Source organism: Argentina silus (assembly GCF_951799395.1).
Source record: "Argentina silus genome assembly, chromosome: 14".
Taxonomy (NCBI): Eukaryota; Metazoa; Chordata; class Actinopteri; order Argentiniformes; family Argentinidae; genus Argentina; species Argentina silus.
In genome coordinates, this window is record NC_139668.1 from 9,527,318 (window position 1) to 9,542,455 (window position 15,138).

Consider the following 15,138-nt stretch of genomic DNA (forward strand, 5'->3'; position numbering starts at 1 on the left):
TACCCCTACAACCAATAGACGTGTCTGAGAATCGACATATGACTTGCCTTGCCTGAAGCTTTTTTTTTACCCCAAAATTTCATTTATCTTTTTGCACAAAAAACCCACTAGTTACACGTTTTCACTATTATCTCAAACATCCTAATTCACTATTTGAGAATAGTTGGTTATGATTGATTTATTCCGTTTAACCAGTGTGCATTAATAACAATTTGCACAATAAAACACAAATATTGTATACTGCTGACATGACAGGCGTGGGTTTCGGCATATAGGATACATTTGTGCGAAATTAAGTACAATTTAGCATAATATCACTCTCTCAGTCGGACATGGACATAATTGGGCTGAGATCAAATTGCATACTCCTATTGTCCACCTTCAATCTTGTGACAGTAACTTTTAACATCCAATTTGGTTAGCACATACCATACTGCTATTGTGTTTTTTCATGATTTGCATGCATCTGATAATATAGCTTCTTTAGGTAAGGGGTAGGGTTTCTTGTGATGGAAGTGCACTGAACTGTTTTGACAGATCAAATGCATTGTGGTGAAATATACACATTTCACAATTAAGGCGTGTGTTTCAAGTGTTTATGATAACAAAGTGACACCATTCGGCAACATATATTAGGAAACATTTGAAACATTTGAAAGATTAGTGCTTAATACTGACGTGGCATCGCATCATACAGAATGGGCGGAGCTTGCACACAGCTGTCAACATCCTCATGATATAATTTTCTCCAAAATGGCTGATCGCAGAGAAGGTGAGTGGTAGATAGTTAAATAATCCCGATATTAATAACGAATTAGTGAGTATGTGTCTCAACACGGATCTACCGTTTGTGGTATAAGATCTGAAAACGGAGACACTTCATTCATTTGGCCACGGCTTTTGACACTGGTTTTACTGCCTGGACTGGCTAGCTTCAATGCTAGCCATGCGACTTGCTTTTTTGCCAGTTGTTTTTGTTTCAAACAACATCTATCCAGAAACATAGTTGGTGGTACCTGGTAACAACAACATATATGTAATTGCTTATTCCGCTCCTTTAACTCCTGTTATGATTGTGTTAGTAGTCTAAAGCCTGGGCCTCGATCAATTTAAACTTATCTTTTGTCTGTGTTGCCTAGATGAGAAAATGAAGATAAAGCAAATGGCTCTACCATATGGTAACATCACAGTTTGCCACTGGTTCATATCCTGTCTTAGATATACCGACATTGTATTTATGTGTCAGACCTATGATCAAGTCCATTCATTGAGAGTGATCCCAACAATAGTTTCTTATGTACCACTAAGCCTAATAATGTCTGTCAGTGTCAAACTATACTTCCGACCTGAAACACTAGTGCAAAATTACGTTTCTGGCACTAACACATCTGGTCACTCTTGTACACAGCAATGATGCTGCTCAAGCACAAAGATGGTTTAGATCCAACTGTGCATTCTCCGTTGTACTCCTGATTGTGGCACAATGTCTATAGACTAGGCTAGTTCTTGAAATGTCTTTCCCTCCCCTTTTGTCTCAGGTCAGGATGACCCGGAGAGCGAGGATGAGGCCTACGAGGTTGTGGACCTGACGGAGTACGCACGGAGCCACCAGTGGTGGAGCAGGGTGTTTGGGAACAACTCTGGCCCCATTGCTGAGAAGTACTCTGTAGCCACACAGATTATGATGGGAGGGGTCACTGGCTGGTAAGCAGTGCCTTGTATGATTACCCCCCCCCCCAGACCAGGGATAGCCAACCCTAGCCCTGTGGGGGTCACAGGATGTGATTACTTAGGTGTGGAAGAACAGGGCTGGAGCAAAAGCCTGCAGTGACACACTGTGGCTCTTTTGGAACAGAATTGCCCATCCCAGCCCTAGTCCTTTCATCCTCTTTGTTCAGTGAACTGAAAGGAATAGATGGGTGATGGCTCCACCTAGCTGTCCAAAAGGCTAGGTGGAGCTTCTGCCATGTTACTATATTGCCAATCCTGTAATATAAGATATATGAGCATAAAGGGAAGAGAACTGGGAGCAGAAATAGAACAAAGAGTCTAAATGTCCCCAACAACGGGTCCAAGGCAGGTTTTGGTGCTTAGGTCATTATTGCTCAGGTTAGTACTGGGGCAAGGAGACCTCATTCTGGATCAGTTTGCAAACCTCATTAGTTTATGCCCCTACAGTATAAACTGGTTATTATTAGCTAATTATGAAAGTGGTCATCAAATGATGTTATGCACACTCCCCCTCACTCTTAAGGTGTGCTGGCTACCTGTTCCAGAGAGTAGGCAAGATAGCTGCTACAGCCGTAGGTGGAGGCTTTCTATTGTTACAGGTAAGAGCTGCCACATGCCGTTACAGTGCCAACATTTGTTAATGCAATACGATAGGAAGCCTGCACGTTTCATTCTCTGTATAGCCTCTCATATACTTGTCATAGCCTTATGTGTTCTTTTTAACATGTGTAACAACAGTTTCAGTGATGGTCCAAGTGGAGTTTACCTCATGTTTTGAAGATTAAGTGATTCTTAACGATCATGGCTAATCTCTGTGTTGCTTGTGAACTGTACGTAAAGAAAGAAACTCCTGCACACTGGCATTCTTTATTGCGACCACAATGAGCGACCACACTTAATTTATTTACTTCAAGACAACTTTTCCCACTCTCTCACAGATAGCCAATCACAGTGGCTATGTGCAGGTGGACTGGAAAAAGGTAGAGAAGGATGTCAATAAAGCAAAGAAGCACCTGAAGAAGAAGGCCAATAAAGCAGCGCCTGAAATAAACTCCTTCATTGAGGAGGTAAAGGTACCAGTAACAGAGTCTGCTTTTCCCACTCTAACTCTTGTCTTGTTATTGTGCCAGTTTGATAATATGATGATGAATGTGGAACAACACAGGCATTTGTGTGCTGATAATGTTTATGTAATTTAAATATGGGATTTATTTCATTGAGGGGGGTGGGTACCTTGATTTTCATCAACCCCTGAGTCATCATATCAGCATACATTTGATAAATGCATAATGCAGCAACACTGCCCTCAAGTGATCATTTTGAGACAGTACAGTCACAGGCTACAGTTTAAAGACAAGGTAGCAGAGAAAGGATCTTGGCAATTTTTTCTATAATTGGCTCTGCATAAAAAATACATGTCATGTGGTTTGCATGAAAATATGTTTTATTAGTCAAGTATTGTACAACATTACGGCAAGACCACAAAGACTCACCGGAAACACCCAAACGCAAAATTGGCATTTCTATGTTTCATAGGGAGAAAATATTGCTTGTTGCACACAACCCTAACCCTAGAGCTTGACGTCATTCAACGATGTAACCGCTGCAATGATTCCTCCACACACTTAACACAGTGCATTGGTTGCTTATTTGTGCAGCATAGGTTTCTCTCCGTTTCATTTCAGCTTTAATAGTCAACAGTATGTGACCATTTCTTGCTTGTCATCATTTTTTCAGAATGAAAAGAAAATGATGTGCTGACAAAATATTGTCATTGTACTGTGGTAGTGAGTATGTGGAGGAATCATGGCGGCAGTCATAGTGCCTAATTGCATCAAGCTATAAGCACACCATCTTTATGAAAGTACAAGAACATGAGGGGTAGCCTGGAGGTCGAGGCCATATCGTCAGTTGTCAGCTTTCCTCTCCTGAGTATATTGTTCATCCAAATGACCTCGTCCTCACTGTCTGTTTTTCTTTCTCTTCTCTTTTTCCCCTGCACAGGCCACAGAGTTTGTGAAGAGGAACATTGTCTTATCCAGTGGGTTTGTGGGTGGATTCCTTCTGGGCTTGGCCTCCTAAAGGCCCTTTTCCTAAAGGAAGCTGTTACATAGGAAGCTGTCAAAACTGTGAACTAAGTCGCCACACAAGGACGTTGTCATTTACTGTGAATTAGCATCTTTCTCCCATGTCGCCCTCGGGTGGGGGGGCGTGTCGTCATGGGGATGGGAGAAATCAGAATATGTGAAGCTGCCACATTACCCCTTGGGTGCTCTCTTCCCTTCAACCCGCTAATCTCAGTAGAGGTTGTCCACCCACTCCGTTTCTATTTTCCTTGGGAATTCTGATCCTGGATCCAGTGAATGGGGCATGTATTTGGACAACCTGTACCTGTATCGCCAAAACTACAGGGTTGGTACTGTAAAACTGCATGGGAAAGGCTAGGACTACACCTTATAACACATAAATTGACAAAAAGCGTACAACACAACATTCATACACTGAAAAGGGCCATACTGCCCCTGTCATTCTGAAGTCCTTACATGAACAGGTCTAAGGTCAGCTCTCCCTAACCTCAACTACTGTGTTTACACATAGCCAGTCAGGGAAGGTAATGTCCCACTAGCTAGCTGCTGGATACACATTTGTGTTATATACTGTATGTGTACACACAGTAAGAGCCTTTCCAACACCAGAGAGCTTACAGTGTAATATATACAGTATATATATATATATGTATACAATATACAGACACTAATTATGATCACTGCACCTTCGCTTGCCATTGAAGATGTATCAGTGTAGCAATAGAAAAGCTGAAATGCTGCTGAGTCATATTTAACTATACTATCAGTTGTGTAGATAGAGTAGAACAAAATGCACAGGTTAATGTAATTTTGAGTTGCTTATGAGTCACTTCATATTTTGCCTTTTATTCAACAGTGCAAGAATACATTTTAAGTAAGGTGCATTATTTGTTTCTGCATGACCAAGTGCCAGTAAACCTCCTACTGCCGTTTATTTAATATTTTATGTTGGTACTTCCTGAATGCTTTTTTCTAATCTTGATAACCAACCTTAACTGTATGGATTTTGTCTTTTGTCTCTGTTTTCAATAAAGTTGCCTGATTTTTTGTTGGATAATATTAACAGTGGTTTTGAGTTTTCATTGTACTGCATTTCGAGGTATGTCATTAATTCTCAAACGTGTGTGCACGGTCGCCTGCTTTTGAGTGTATTAACAGCCCACCCTGACACTTAAGAACCAAGGATAGTTAATTTGGTGGTTTTTACCCACATTAAATGTCAGTAATGATTTTGCACATTAGCACCCCACAGTAGTCATGTGAACACATGACTTAATTACAATGTGTGAAATGTGTTGAAGAACAAGCGAGTGTGAAGTGCTGCCTAGCTTCTGCACAGAATTGGGTGATCTCTTCATGCCACCTTTTTACCATGTCACCTCCGTATGTGTTTGGGCAATTACCCTAGCCTAGCATTTGTGTTTTGTCTCTATACTCAAGCAAATTGAATTTTAGATCAAATGATGAATATGTGGCAAAGTTACAGAATGTCAGCTTTTATTGTAGGATATTTTTTATTAAAACTGTATGTAATCCCCATTTGAGGAAGTCATATGTATTTGGACCAATTAACTTAAATATATTAGTATATGTTAGTATTTAGAGACCCTTTTCCTTGGCATGCAATAACTGCATCAAGCCTGTGACTATATATTAACTCTTTGGATGCATTTGCAGAGTGTTTTTGGTTATGTCTATAGAAATGTCAAATCAAGCTCCACCATGTTATTGTTGATCTCATGTTAATATAGATACATATGAAAATACTCTCAAATGAAAGCTGACATTCTGTACTTTTGCCACAGCAGTCTACTCTAAATGTAATTTTGCTGGGGGGTAGAACCACAATCAAAATGTCCAAACACATGGAGGTGACTGTCCAACCACAATGTTGGCATTGTCACAAATCTAAGATCTACTCGCCTTCATTCCCTCTGCAATAAACATCTTAAACAAACAATAAGGACACAACTGCACTTTTTTGCACAAAACACTGCATTGCAATATTTGATTTTACGACTGATATTTTTTGCCTATGATGTATACATTTATGTTCATCTGTCGTTTTAAGTCATTTGAGTCTATGTCAAAGAAAAGGTGACACCAAGAGGCTGAACAAGCTTATTAGGAAAGCTGGTTCGGTCCTCTGTGTCACCAGGAGGTGGCCAATAGGAGGATGAGGACCAAACTCTTGGCCATCATGGACAGTCCCTTCCATCCCCTACATAACACTGTGGCAGAACAGAGAAGCTCCTTTAGCGACAGACTACTACAACCACGTTGCACAAAGGAGCACTATAGGAGAACTTTTCTGCCTGCCGCAATAAGACTGTACAACTCCTCCTCCGGCTGGCTCAATCGGGGTGACCAGAGTCAGGCTGGAGGATGTTAAATCATAACTGGACTGTTCTTACTGTATATAATGTTGCAGATGTCTGTTTTATTCTATTATTCTATTATTCTATTGTCACTTTATTTTGTTGTTGTTGTTTGTGATGTGAGCTGCTGTAACGCCTTAATTTCCCCTCGGAGGATCAATAGTACTTATCTATCTAACTATGTAAATTTGATGGACAATTACGTTTTCTGAATCTGAATCTTTACGTTTGTGCTATCATACATTGTGAAATAGTCTTTTAAGAGGTATTGCCTGTACCTAGAGACAGGTGTTTTTTGCTGCTTTTAAACTGGTGATTCAATTTACCTGTAAATAGTAGAGATCTTTTCAATCTAGTATAAGGACCTTTGGTACAAAATAGTTGTGTCTCGTGTAGTAGTGTATGTGAATGAAAGATTTATGGAAATGTTTTTGAATAGGAATTATACTGTACGTTAACAAATCTGAGCAATGCCTTTACATTCAATTACATTTGTGTTTGTTTCATGATGGTATTTGTGAATAAAACCCCAAATAACTAATACAACCAATTAGACTAGCAGCAAAAGGGCCATTTTCAAAATGTTAAAGTAAAACTGGATGCTGTGGACCAGCGGTTTGAAAAGTAATTATGACCAAACCATGCCATCTCAATGGATACTAAGTTTAGTTGTCAACTTGTTTCATCTTCTGTGATTTGAGTGGGCATAAATCAAAATTTGCTGCCACCTGCTGTGCTGAAGTGTAGTATCAACTCAGCTTCAGTGTCTCAGGTCAGTAATGTATTGGCACCAGTAGATGGCGTAATGCACCTGAAGGCCATTCACAATCTATCGATTAACCTATTGAAGAAGAAGACCTTGCCAACTTGCCAGACCTTGTCTTGAACCCTCATCCTCTCTATTGCCAGGACATGTGACCGCCACAACAAAATACACGATGTTTATGCAATGTTATGTAAATGCTATGCCACTGAAAAGCTAGCAATTTGATGGCGAGCTGAGGGTATATACATTTTAGGAATGCGTTTACCATTTCATTTCGTCATCGTCCCTTCTGGGACATACAGTCACTAAACACTTTATTAGGAACACTATACTAATGGTATACTTTGGCTGACCCACTGCCACTTAGGGTAAACAAAACAGAAAACAGCTCCCTTATATGAGGTTATCCTATAAGGCATTATTTCAGTGGCTATCGGGGCAGCTACTGGCAGAGGCAGTGTCTTTTTCCTGGGCATCTTTAACACTTCACTGGTTGAATGCATGGTACCTGCCTGCTTCAAAACATCCACCATCATCCCAGTTCCCAAAAAGCAGAGGATCACAGGCCTTAATGACTACAGACCAGTCACCCTGACCTCTGTGATAATGAAGACCTTTGAGCGCCTCATGCTCACCCACCTCAAGGCCATCACCAACCCCCTCCTTGACCCACTGCAGTTTGCCTATAGAGCCAACAGGTCTGTAGACGACGCAGTCAACATGGGACTTCACTTCATCCTACAGCACCTAGACTCCCCCAGCACCTACGCCAGGATCCTGTTTGTGGACTTCAGCTCTGCATATAACACTATCGCCCCAGCTCTCCTCCAGGACAAGCTATCCCAGCTGAGCATGCCTGAGCCCACCTGCAGGTGGATCACTGACTTTCTGACAGACAGGAAGCAGCAGGTACGGCTGGGCAAGCTTGTCTCGGAGCCCCGGACCATCAGCACTGGAGCCCCACAAGGCTGTGTGTGTGCTCTCTCCTCTACTCTTCTCCCTCTACACCAATAGCTTCAGAAGAAGCCCAGCCCCAACCGCCCCCCTCATCATGTGTGACTCCCCAGTTAACATTGTGGAGTCATTCAGATTCCTGGGGACAATAATTTCAAAGGACCTCAGGTGGGTGGAGAATATCATCTCCACCATCAAGCAGACCCAGCAGAGGATGTTCTTCCTGCGGCAGCAGAAGAAATTCAACATGCCACAGAAAGTGATGGTTGAGTTCTACACGGCTATCATTGAGTCCATCCTCAGCTCATCAATCACCGTCTGGTTCGCTGCCTCCACTGCCAAGGACAAATGCAGATTGCAGCGGATCATTCGGTCAGCCGAGAAGGTCATCGGCTGCAACCTGCCATCTCTCCTGGACCTGTTCCACTCAGGACCAGTAAGAGAGCAGGAAAGATTATCGCTGATCCTTCCCATCCTGGTCACAACCTCTTCCAGAGACTTCCATCTGGCACAAGGTTCCGGTCAATCAAGACTGAAACCTTGCACCACCTGAACAGTTTCTTCCCCATGGCAGTGGGGCTCATAACCAAGCCCCCTGCCTCTCACTGACCCCCCCCCCCCCCACCCTGTCACACAAACAATGCACTGACAGTGTAATTTATAATTATTTAAAATTATTCTAATTTATAGTGTACATGCCCCACAACCATTTCACAGCCTCTAGCCTCATTGCCATTTCGTCTCACACAGCCTACAAGATGTATTGTTCTGCTGCTCTTTGTAAATTTGTAAATTTGTTATTGCTATTTTGTGAATACTTTGCTATTTTGTAAATTTCCTGTCAATATTTGCTATTCGTTTTTTATGTCCATGCACCAACCTCACCAAGTCAATTTCCTGTATGTGCAAATATACTTGGCCAAATAAAATAATTCTGATTCTGATTCTGATTCTTCTTAGCTGCTGTAGGGCTCTATATCACCTGGAAGAGGTGAGTTGCTAATAGTACTTGAACTACCTTATAATGAATAATCCCTCTTTGTGGTTATATAAACACATTCATAGCACCAAATAGATATAAAGCATAATAAGCATAATGTGACTCTACAACACTAAGGTACAAGAGGCCATATTCTGTCTTTTCTTTTCATTCGCTCATAGATTTCAAATGTTGAAGCCTCATTTTAGCCTAAAGTCTAACTAGACTATTACATGCCAATGTCAAATTAAATTCCATGTTGCCTTATTTCCACCAGTGGCTCATGCAGTGATATTACTATTGATATCTTATTTGAAGAGCACATTTTCCAGTGTTCTATCTATGCACATTGTGGAATGTAATTGTCTCACCTACTGAATATTGTAATAAAGAGACTGAAGCAGGCAGATTTATTTGAATGAATGAATGAATGAATGAATGAATGAATGAATATATGCAGAGGTAGAAGTTGGGAAAAACTTATTGAGGAAGAAAAGGGGCACTCTGTTCCCAAGCATGGGAAGGGTTACATCAGGCCCTATACAGTTTGATTAATTGAATGTGACGAATTCCTTGCTCTATTGGGACACATTGTTTTGTGTCATCCGTGTTTCTAAATCATAACTGCCAAATATGTTCAATGGACTGAAAAGAAGCAAAAGAACTGAAGCAGATTATATCAGAATAAAGAACCTCTCTCCACTGTGTGCCACTATAGCTGCTAGCAACACACTACCACCAGTCCCTCCCTGTTGCTATGGAAACTACTCTCCCCCTCTCCCTCTCCCTCTCTGTGGTGTGGCACATCCTATTTTTTCCCACTGTCTCTCTCTTTCTTTCTCTCCATATCTATTTATCCCTCTTTCTTAGAAAAAATAAATCTAGCCATGTATCTATGTGTGACGTTAGAGGGGTATAATATTTGAGTGTGGGGGGCAGTAAGACCTACTCGCCACCACCATCCGATGACCACATCATCAGCCAATCAGATCATCAATAGCACACTCCTAGCTCTGAGCCAATAGTAGGATAAAACCGGAGTACGAGTAAGGTGGTACAGCGCCATGGAAACTGCAGGGGATGCATCACAATAACAGCTCGCCCTTGTGGCACCAGATATCATTACATTTCAGTGTGCTTGAGGTGAGTGTGGACCCTCTGTGCCAAATTCCAAATAGACCCTTAGCCCCATGCACTTTATGTCCATGTTCACTTCAAAGGTAGGATAGGTATCTCCAGAATGACAACGGTTGCATTCCAGGTCACTTACAGTCATGATGCACAGTGCAGCAGATTGCTTAATCATACTGATGGGGTGAGGTCTGTCGGCGACTAATGTAGGCGACCTGGAATGCAGCCAATTGCTACACCTTCGGTTCGGTTTGCTTATTCAGTTATTTCACAATTGTAGTGGACAGACAAGGAAAGAAAGCTATGTTAGACTATTGAGATACAAGCTCAGTTATCGCTGGCCAGTGGCCATTGAGACATGGATTCAACCCATGCAATAGTTTTACACTGTCACAATGACTTTGAGTCCAGTCCATTCTTCATTTGCAGAAAAACTATTTTTCATGTTTGAGAATATGGAACTTGAGTTCTGTACCACATATTTTTTGCATTGCAGCATTGTCTGCTCCTTGGATTGACACAACCCCATCGAATGTGTTTCTCCACTCCTCTTTTTTTCTTTGGTCATTATTATACAATATCCTCGCTGATATTTAAATGGCAATGTGTGTTAGAATAACAATGTTCATTTGGGAAAGTAAAGAAGGTTGCTATTATTCATAGAACAATAATTCATAGTGATTAACATGAAGCTCCCTTTTTATACGGTACATGGCTTATTGAACATTTGATTTATGAGGACCATTTTTGGCTTATTACACAAATTATTCATGAGAGAAAATTGAACATTGATAAAATGAGATCATCACTATATGAATTCCAGTGAATTCATCAAAATGCCAGCTTGGGTAGACTGTGATATTTTGCTGTTTGTCACCAAGGTAAATTACATACTGAAAGGACTATTTTCAAACAGATATTCATAATTGTGTTGTCCAAGGCATTGAGGCAGGAGGGAGGGATAACTGGCTGTGCACCAGCCAATTCAGATTCAATCACCTGTAAACCTGACCTGCAATGGGTGGAAACCTTGGTTGAATTCAATTCTCCACCCTTGTCCCCCAAGTGTGAACCTGTTTACCTCCTCTCATGCATTTAAAAGCATTGGATAGGTGAAAGCATAGACTAGAGGATTAAAAAAAATTTATTAAGTGCAAACTTTGCTGGAAAGGGTATCAAGAATCCCATGCTGACATAGAGGGGATTACATCATATTGAAAATGTCATATCAGGGCCCAGTCCATTTGTATCATTATGTTTTGCCTCCCAAGCCAAATATAGCTTTTGTTCAACCATTGACCCCGGTCTTGTGGCTGACACTTTCAAAGGGGCTGATTGAGTTTCTCAAAGCTATATGACTGTGTCCTTCTGATGAAAAGATGAAAGAATCCATCTCCTCCACCATGTTGCCATTTCAGCAAGTTTCAAATCTATTGAGAGATGAGGAGAGACACTCTCATAATAGTCAGCACAAACTGATAGGAATGTGTAATTGTTTTCCAATGTCTGATGCAATAACTCCACATGAAACCAGCCCTTGAAACACTGTATTTTCTATTCCTTGACTATTACAGACTATTATACAGACTATTGGTATAAACCTAGGATGGCCTGGACATGTCTGCTGATGTCAGGTATAAGCTCTCAAGCCCTTGAAGTGTCAAAACAGGAGTTAGGTCATAACTTGACCTCATACTTGGGTGAATTTTGCATAAATGAGTACGGTGAATATTTAACCGTGTAAGCCTTTGTTTGCAGATATGAATTGGTTATAGAAATAGAGGCAATATCGAAAATACATACTGTTATACATAAAGAGTCTAATCCTGATTCCTTATGTCTCTATCGGTCTTATTAACTTCTATTCAACATTCCTAACTAGCGGGGAGTACACGATTGTAAAGATTTATTTATTTATTGAGGAGACAGGGAAAAGATTGTGGAAACGCTGACGTAAGGTGATGAGATTTGATGGTCAATGCGTGCGCGGGGCGCATTGGATTGGTGGAATGGCGAGAATGGGGCAGATTAGGAAACTGCGCCTTGAGTGACACAGAGAGTCGCAATCAGAACGGCATCTTGGCTCAAGTGGTATAGTAATAAGCAAGGAGTCTGAGCGCGCTTATAGAGCCATTAGGGCGCTCCACACCACAGTTTCATAACCTAGAGAGGGAGGAGTCTAGCATTTCTGGAAGCCGGAGGAGCAACCAGCCAGCATCGGAGGCATCGTAAAACTGGAGGAACGGTGGACGAAGGAGATTGTGGAATACGATCTAGTATTCTTTTTTATAACACACCCACGACATATGGATGTACAATTTACGATATAAGCATGAAGGTTATTGATTTACGATCGGGTAGCTGAGCTCTTTCTGCAGCATTGCTTTTTCATGTGCGGGGATATTCCATGCCATCTGTGATACGTTGGGTGTGCTCAGCGCAATAACGGCGCTAGGCTAGCTATTTCAAACGGTAAAATAAATCCAGATAGCCAACCATTTTAGCTAGCTTGCGGGAGAGCAAGCTGCCTACCCCGGGCAGAAGCATCATTGGATGCATCGACCGAGAGGAGGCATCTGCTACTAGGCATCCGGCACGATAGTCTCGTAACATGCAAAGTGGGGTGTTTTGTGCAAACGAGTGAAAAATCTCCGCGCTCTCGGCTCTGGTCGCCGGATTAGCCAGCCGGGAGAGAAGGAGAAGGTGGGGCCGAGGAGTGTCAAAACGTTCTAAGCCAGTGTATGTAGCCTAGCGCGCCAGTTGGATAGCGGTACCGGGAAAGCCATAGGTTTTCCTATTGGGAACATTATTTGGAACCTCGAATTATTCGAACATTGCATTGGAATTCTGAAAGTCTGCACGGATTTTCCGGGCCATTCCCCCTCTCCAGCAACGAGGAACACTGCTACACACTTCAGGCCATTGGCTTCACCACAAATAAAACCGTGTGGGGCGGATTTCACGGGGATAGCATCCCCGTTTGCGTTGCACCATGGCGGACGACGACATTCTTTTCGAGGATGTCTACGAGCTGTGCGAGGTGATTGGGAAGTAAGTGTCAGCGCATTTTGTATGAACTGAAGAATGACAATAAATGAAACCAACCGTGTGTGTGTGTCTGTGTGTGTGTGTGTCTGTGTGTCAGTGTCTGTGTGTGTGTCAGTCTCTGCATGTCTGTCTGTTTTTTTTTTTAAATGCAATTGCCTGGTAACCTTCGGTAATACATATTTACAGTATGCCAGCTCTAATTGGCCCACTTGTCGGTGAGGCATTACAATATAAATAACGGTCCTGGTATAGCCTCTCCCCTGAAACATCGTATTGAGTAAGATTAAGGCCTGATCTTGAGATTCATTGTGCACATCAACATATTCTTCAATGGGAAAACAAATTGGTTACTTTGAATTCAGAGGTCCATGTGTAGAGAGGGACGTGGATGCCATTGAAATACTGCCCTTCTCTGTAATGCACAATAAGTTCATAGCCCCTATGATAGAATATGATATAGGCCTAAGCCCCACAATGTCAAGTGTCTCATTGAGTCGGAGATTCACATTTCATATCTCCTACTGTAACTGTCAGGTTCAGTGCAAGATAAAAGAGAGTAGACCTAGGCCAGTGTCTTACTTGGCTTATGATGCTTTGTGCATCCATTCATTCAGCCTTCTCAGATTAACATATTCATGCTGAATCAGAATAATGGAAATTAATCATTTTTGTGGTTAGAATTGCGATACTACCCTACATGTAGGCTAAGAGTTTCAAAAGCTGTGTCACTCTTCCCCTGTTGAGCTGGGCATCTCACTATTTAATGTTAGCAGGCTATTGATATTACTAGTAACAATATCCCTGCTATTATTGCACCCGCTACATTCCCTGTTACTGCCACTACTTCATAATACAAATACATGTTGCCTCAATTACTACAGTACATTTCGACTCCCACTACACACTTGGGTGTCATAATAATCATTCATTTTATATAGGCCGTCGGTCCCTTAATGGACCTGATACAAAAACACATATTCCAGAGATCGTATTAAGATGTCACACTGATACTAGAATGTAGGTGCAATGTTCTCAGAAAGGAATGGAACATCGTCCCAAGAATGCCTTGTTTTGGTTTATGGATACACTGTGTTTTTTTTGGACATCTACTGAATGGATGCACTGGAGTCCCCACCCCATATCAATTCTGACTGTACTGGTATTGATTGTGACTAACCAGAGCTGGCTAATCCTATTGTTGATGTATTATTAAACAGACATGCATAGTAACTGTTTATTTTATCCTGATGACACCTTAGATTGGCAATTATCATTGTAGCAGACCCTGAGCCTAAACAATTCAAACTGGTAATCAGGCTTCTACAATAGCATATTTTTTATTTTGTTTCACACTAGGCCTATAATCTGTTCTGGTTCTTCTGATTACTGGGTTTGATTGAAGGGGAACTCTTGTCTTTGTATATGAGAAGTAGACCAGCCCTACACCAATGTGATTGTCCTTCATGTAAAATTTCTAACCCCACTGAAACTGCTTCAAACTACCCAATATCCCTTTCCTCCTGTATTTCCCTTGTTTTGCTGATCACATCCCTACACATGGCGAACAGGCAGGCTGCAGTCTGGGTGCTAGGCTCTTTCCCATCCCCCTCCACGCTCAGTGGAGATCTGAGGATCCATTAAGGTCCAGGCATAGACACATGCTCTCCGGGACCCTCAGGCCCTGCTCTTTGTCTGGGGCTCTCTGCTCCAGTTTATTCCTCAGTAACTGATCCAAGACCTACTCTCTATGTCCCAGTCCCAGTGTTAGCCACTGTGGGCTGTGTGCATCAAACTGATCAGGGAACAGCTGGTAATTATACCACTCAGGGCATCCCCCAATTGAGCCATCACTCACAGAGGGCCGTTAGTCAGAGCATATATAACCAATGTATGTCCTTGCCTTTTTTTGTTTTGTTGTTGGTCCAAAACAATATCAGGGCCTCCTTCCTTTCCTCTTTACTTGTTGAGTGAAGAGAATCTTTTTCAAGAGTTATATCTTGTATTCTATTTCAATAAGCAGACTCTTAATCAGCGACTGACAGTTAGGCCTAACGCATTCAACTA

At 41.7% G+C, this 15,138-nt stretch overlaps 2 protein-coding genes across 3 annotated transcripts in view; both read left to right on the forward strand.

Annotated features, from left to right (window-relative positions):
* Positions 1–736: 736 nt before the first annotated feature.
* On the forward strand, positions 737–4,854 carry LOC310815105 (FUN14 domain-containing protein 1). Of its 2 annotated transcripts, none has more exons than XM_083684736.1 (5): positions 737–772; positions 1,539–1,704; positions 2,255–2,330; positions 2,670–2,804; positions 3,736–4,854. In XM_083684736.1, exons 1-5 carry the CDS (start codon positions 754–756, stop codon positions 3,811–3,813), a joined length of 474 nt encoding a protein of 157 aa, XP_083540862.1. In that variant the 5' UTR covers positions 737–753; the 3' UTR covers positions 3,814–4,854. The 2 variants fall into 2 exon arrangements, with proteins under 2 accessions (XP_083540862.1, XP_083540863.1); XM_083684737.1 differs by having other exon boundaries at positions 2,670–2,798.
* An 8,164-nt stretch (positions 4,855–13,018) lies between these two features.
* The window catches only part of caskb (calcium/calmodulin-dependent serine protein kinase b), a gene marked incomplete at both ends in the record, with an annotated part of 34,644 nt that continues 32,524 nt past the window's right edge, over positions 13,019–15,138 (forward strand). Inside the window, one exon of the mRNA XM_083685068.1 lies at positions 13,019–13,077. Within this exon, the coding sequence (XP_083541194.1) occupies positions 13,019–13,077 (59 nt within the window). The remainder of the gene's footprint in view (positions 13,078–15,138) is intronic.

What these genes read in the sequence shown, in the direction of transcription:
- LOC310815105 (XM_083684736.1), top strand. An exon ending in ATGGGAGGGGTCACTGGCTG is followed by an intron (nt 1,705 to 2,254) that starts GTAAGCAGTGCC and finishes CTCACTCTTAAG; the next exon opens with GTGTGCTGGCTACCTGTTCC. An exon ending in CCTTCATTGAGGAGGTAAAG is followed by an intron (nt 2,805 to 3,735) that starts GTACCAGTAACA and finishes TCCCCTGCACAG; the next exon opens with GCCACAGAGTTTGTGAAGAG.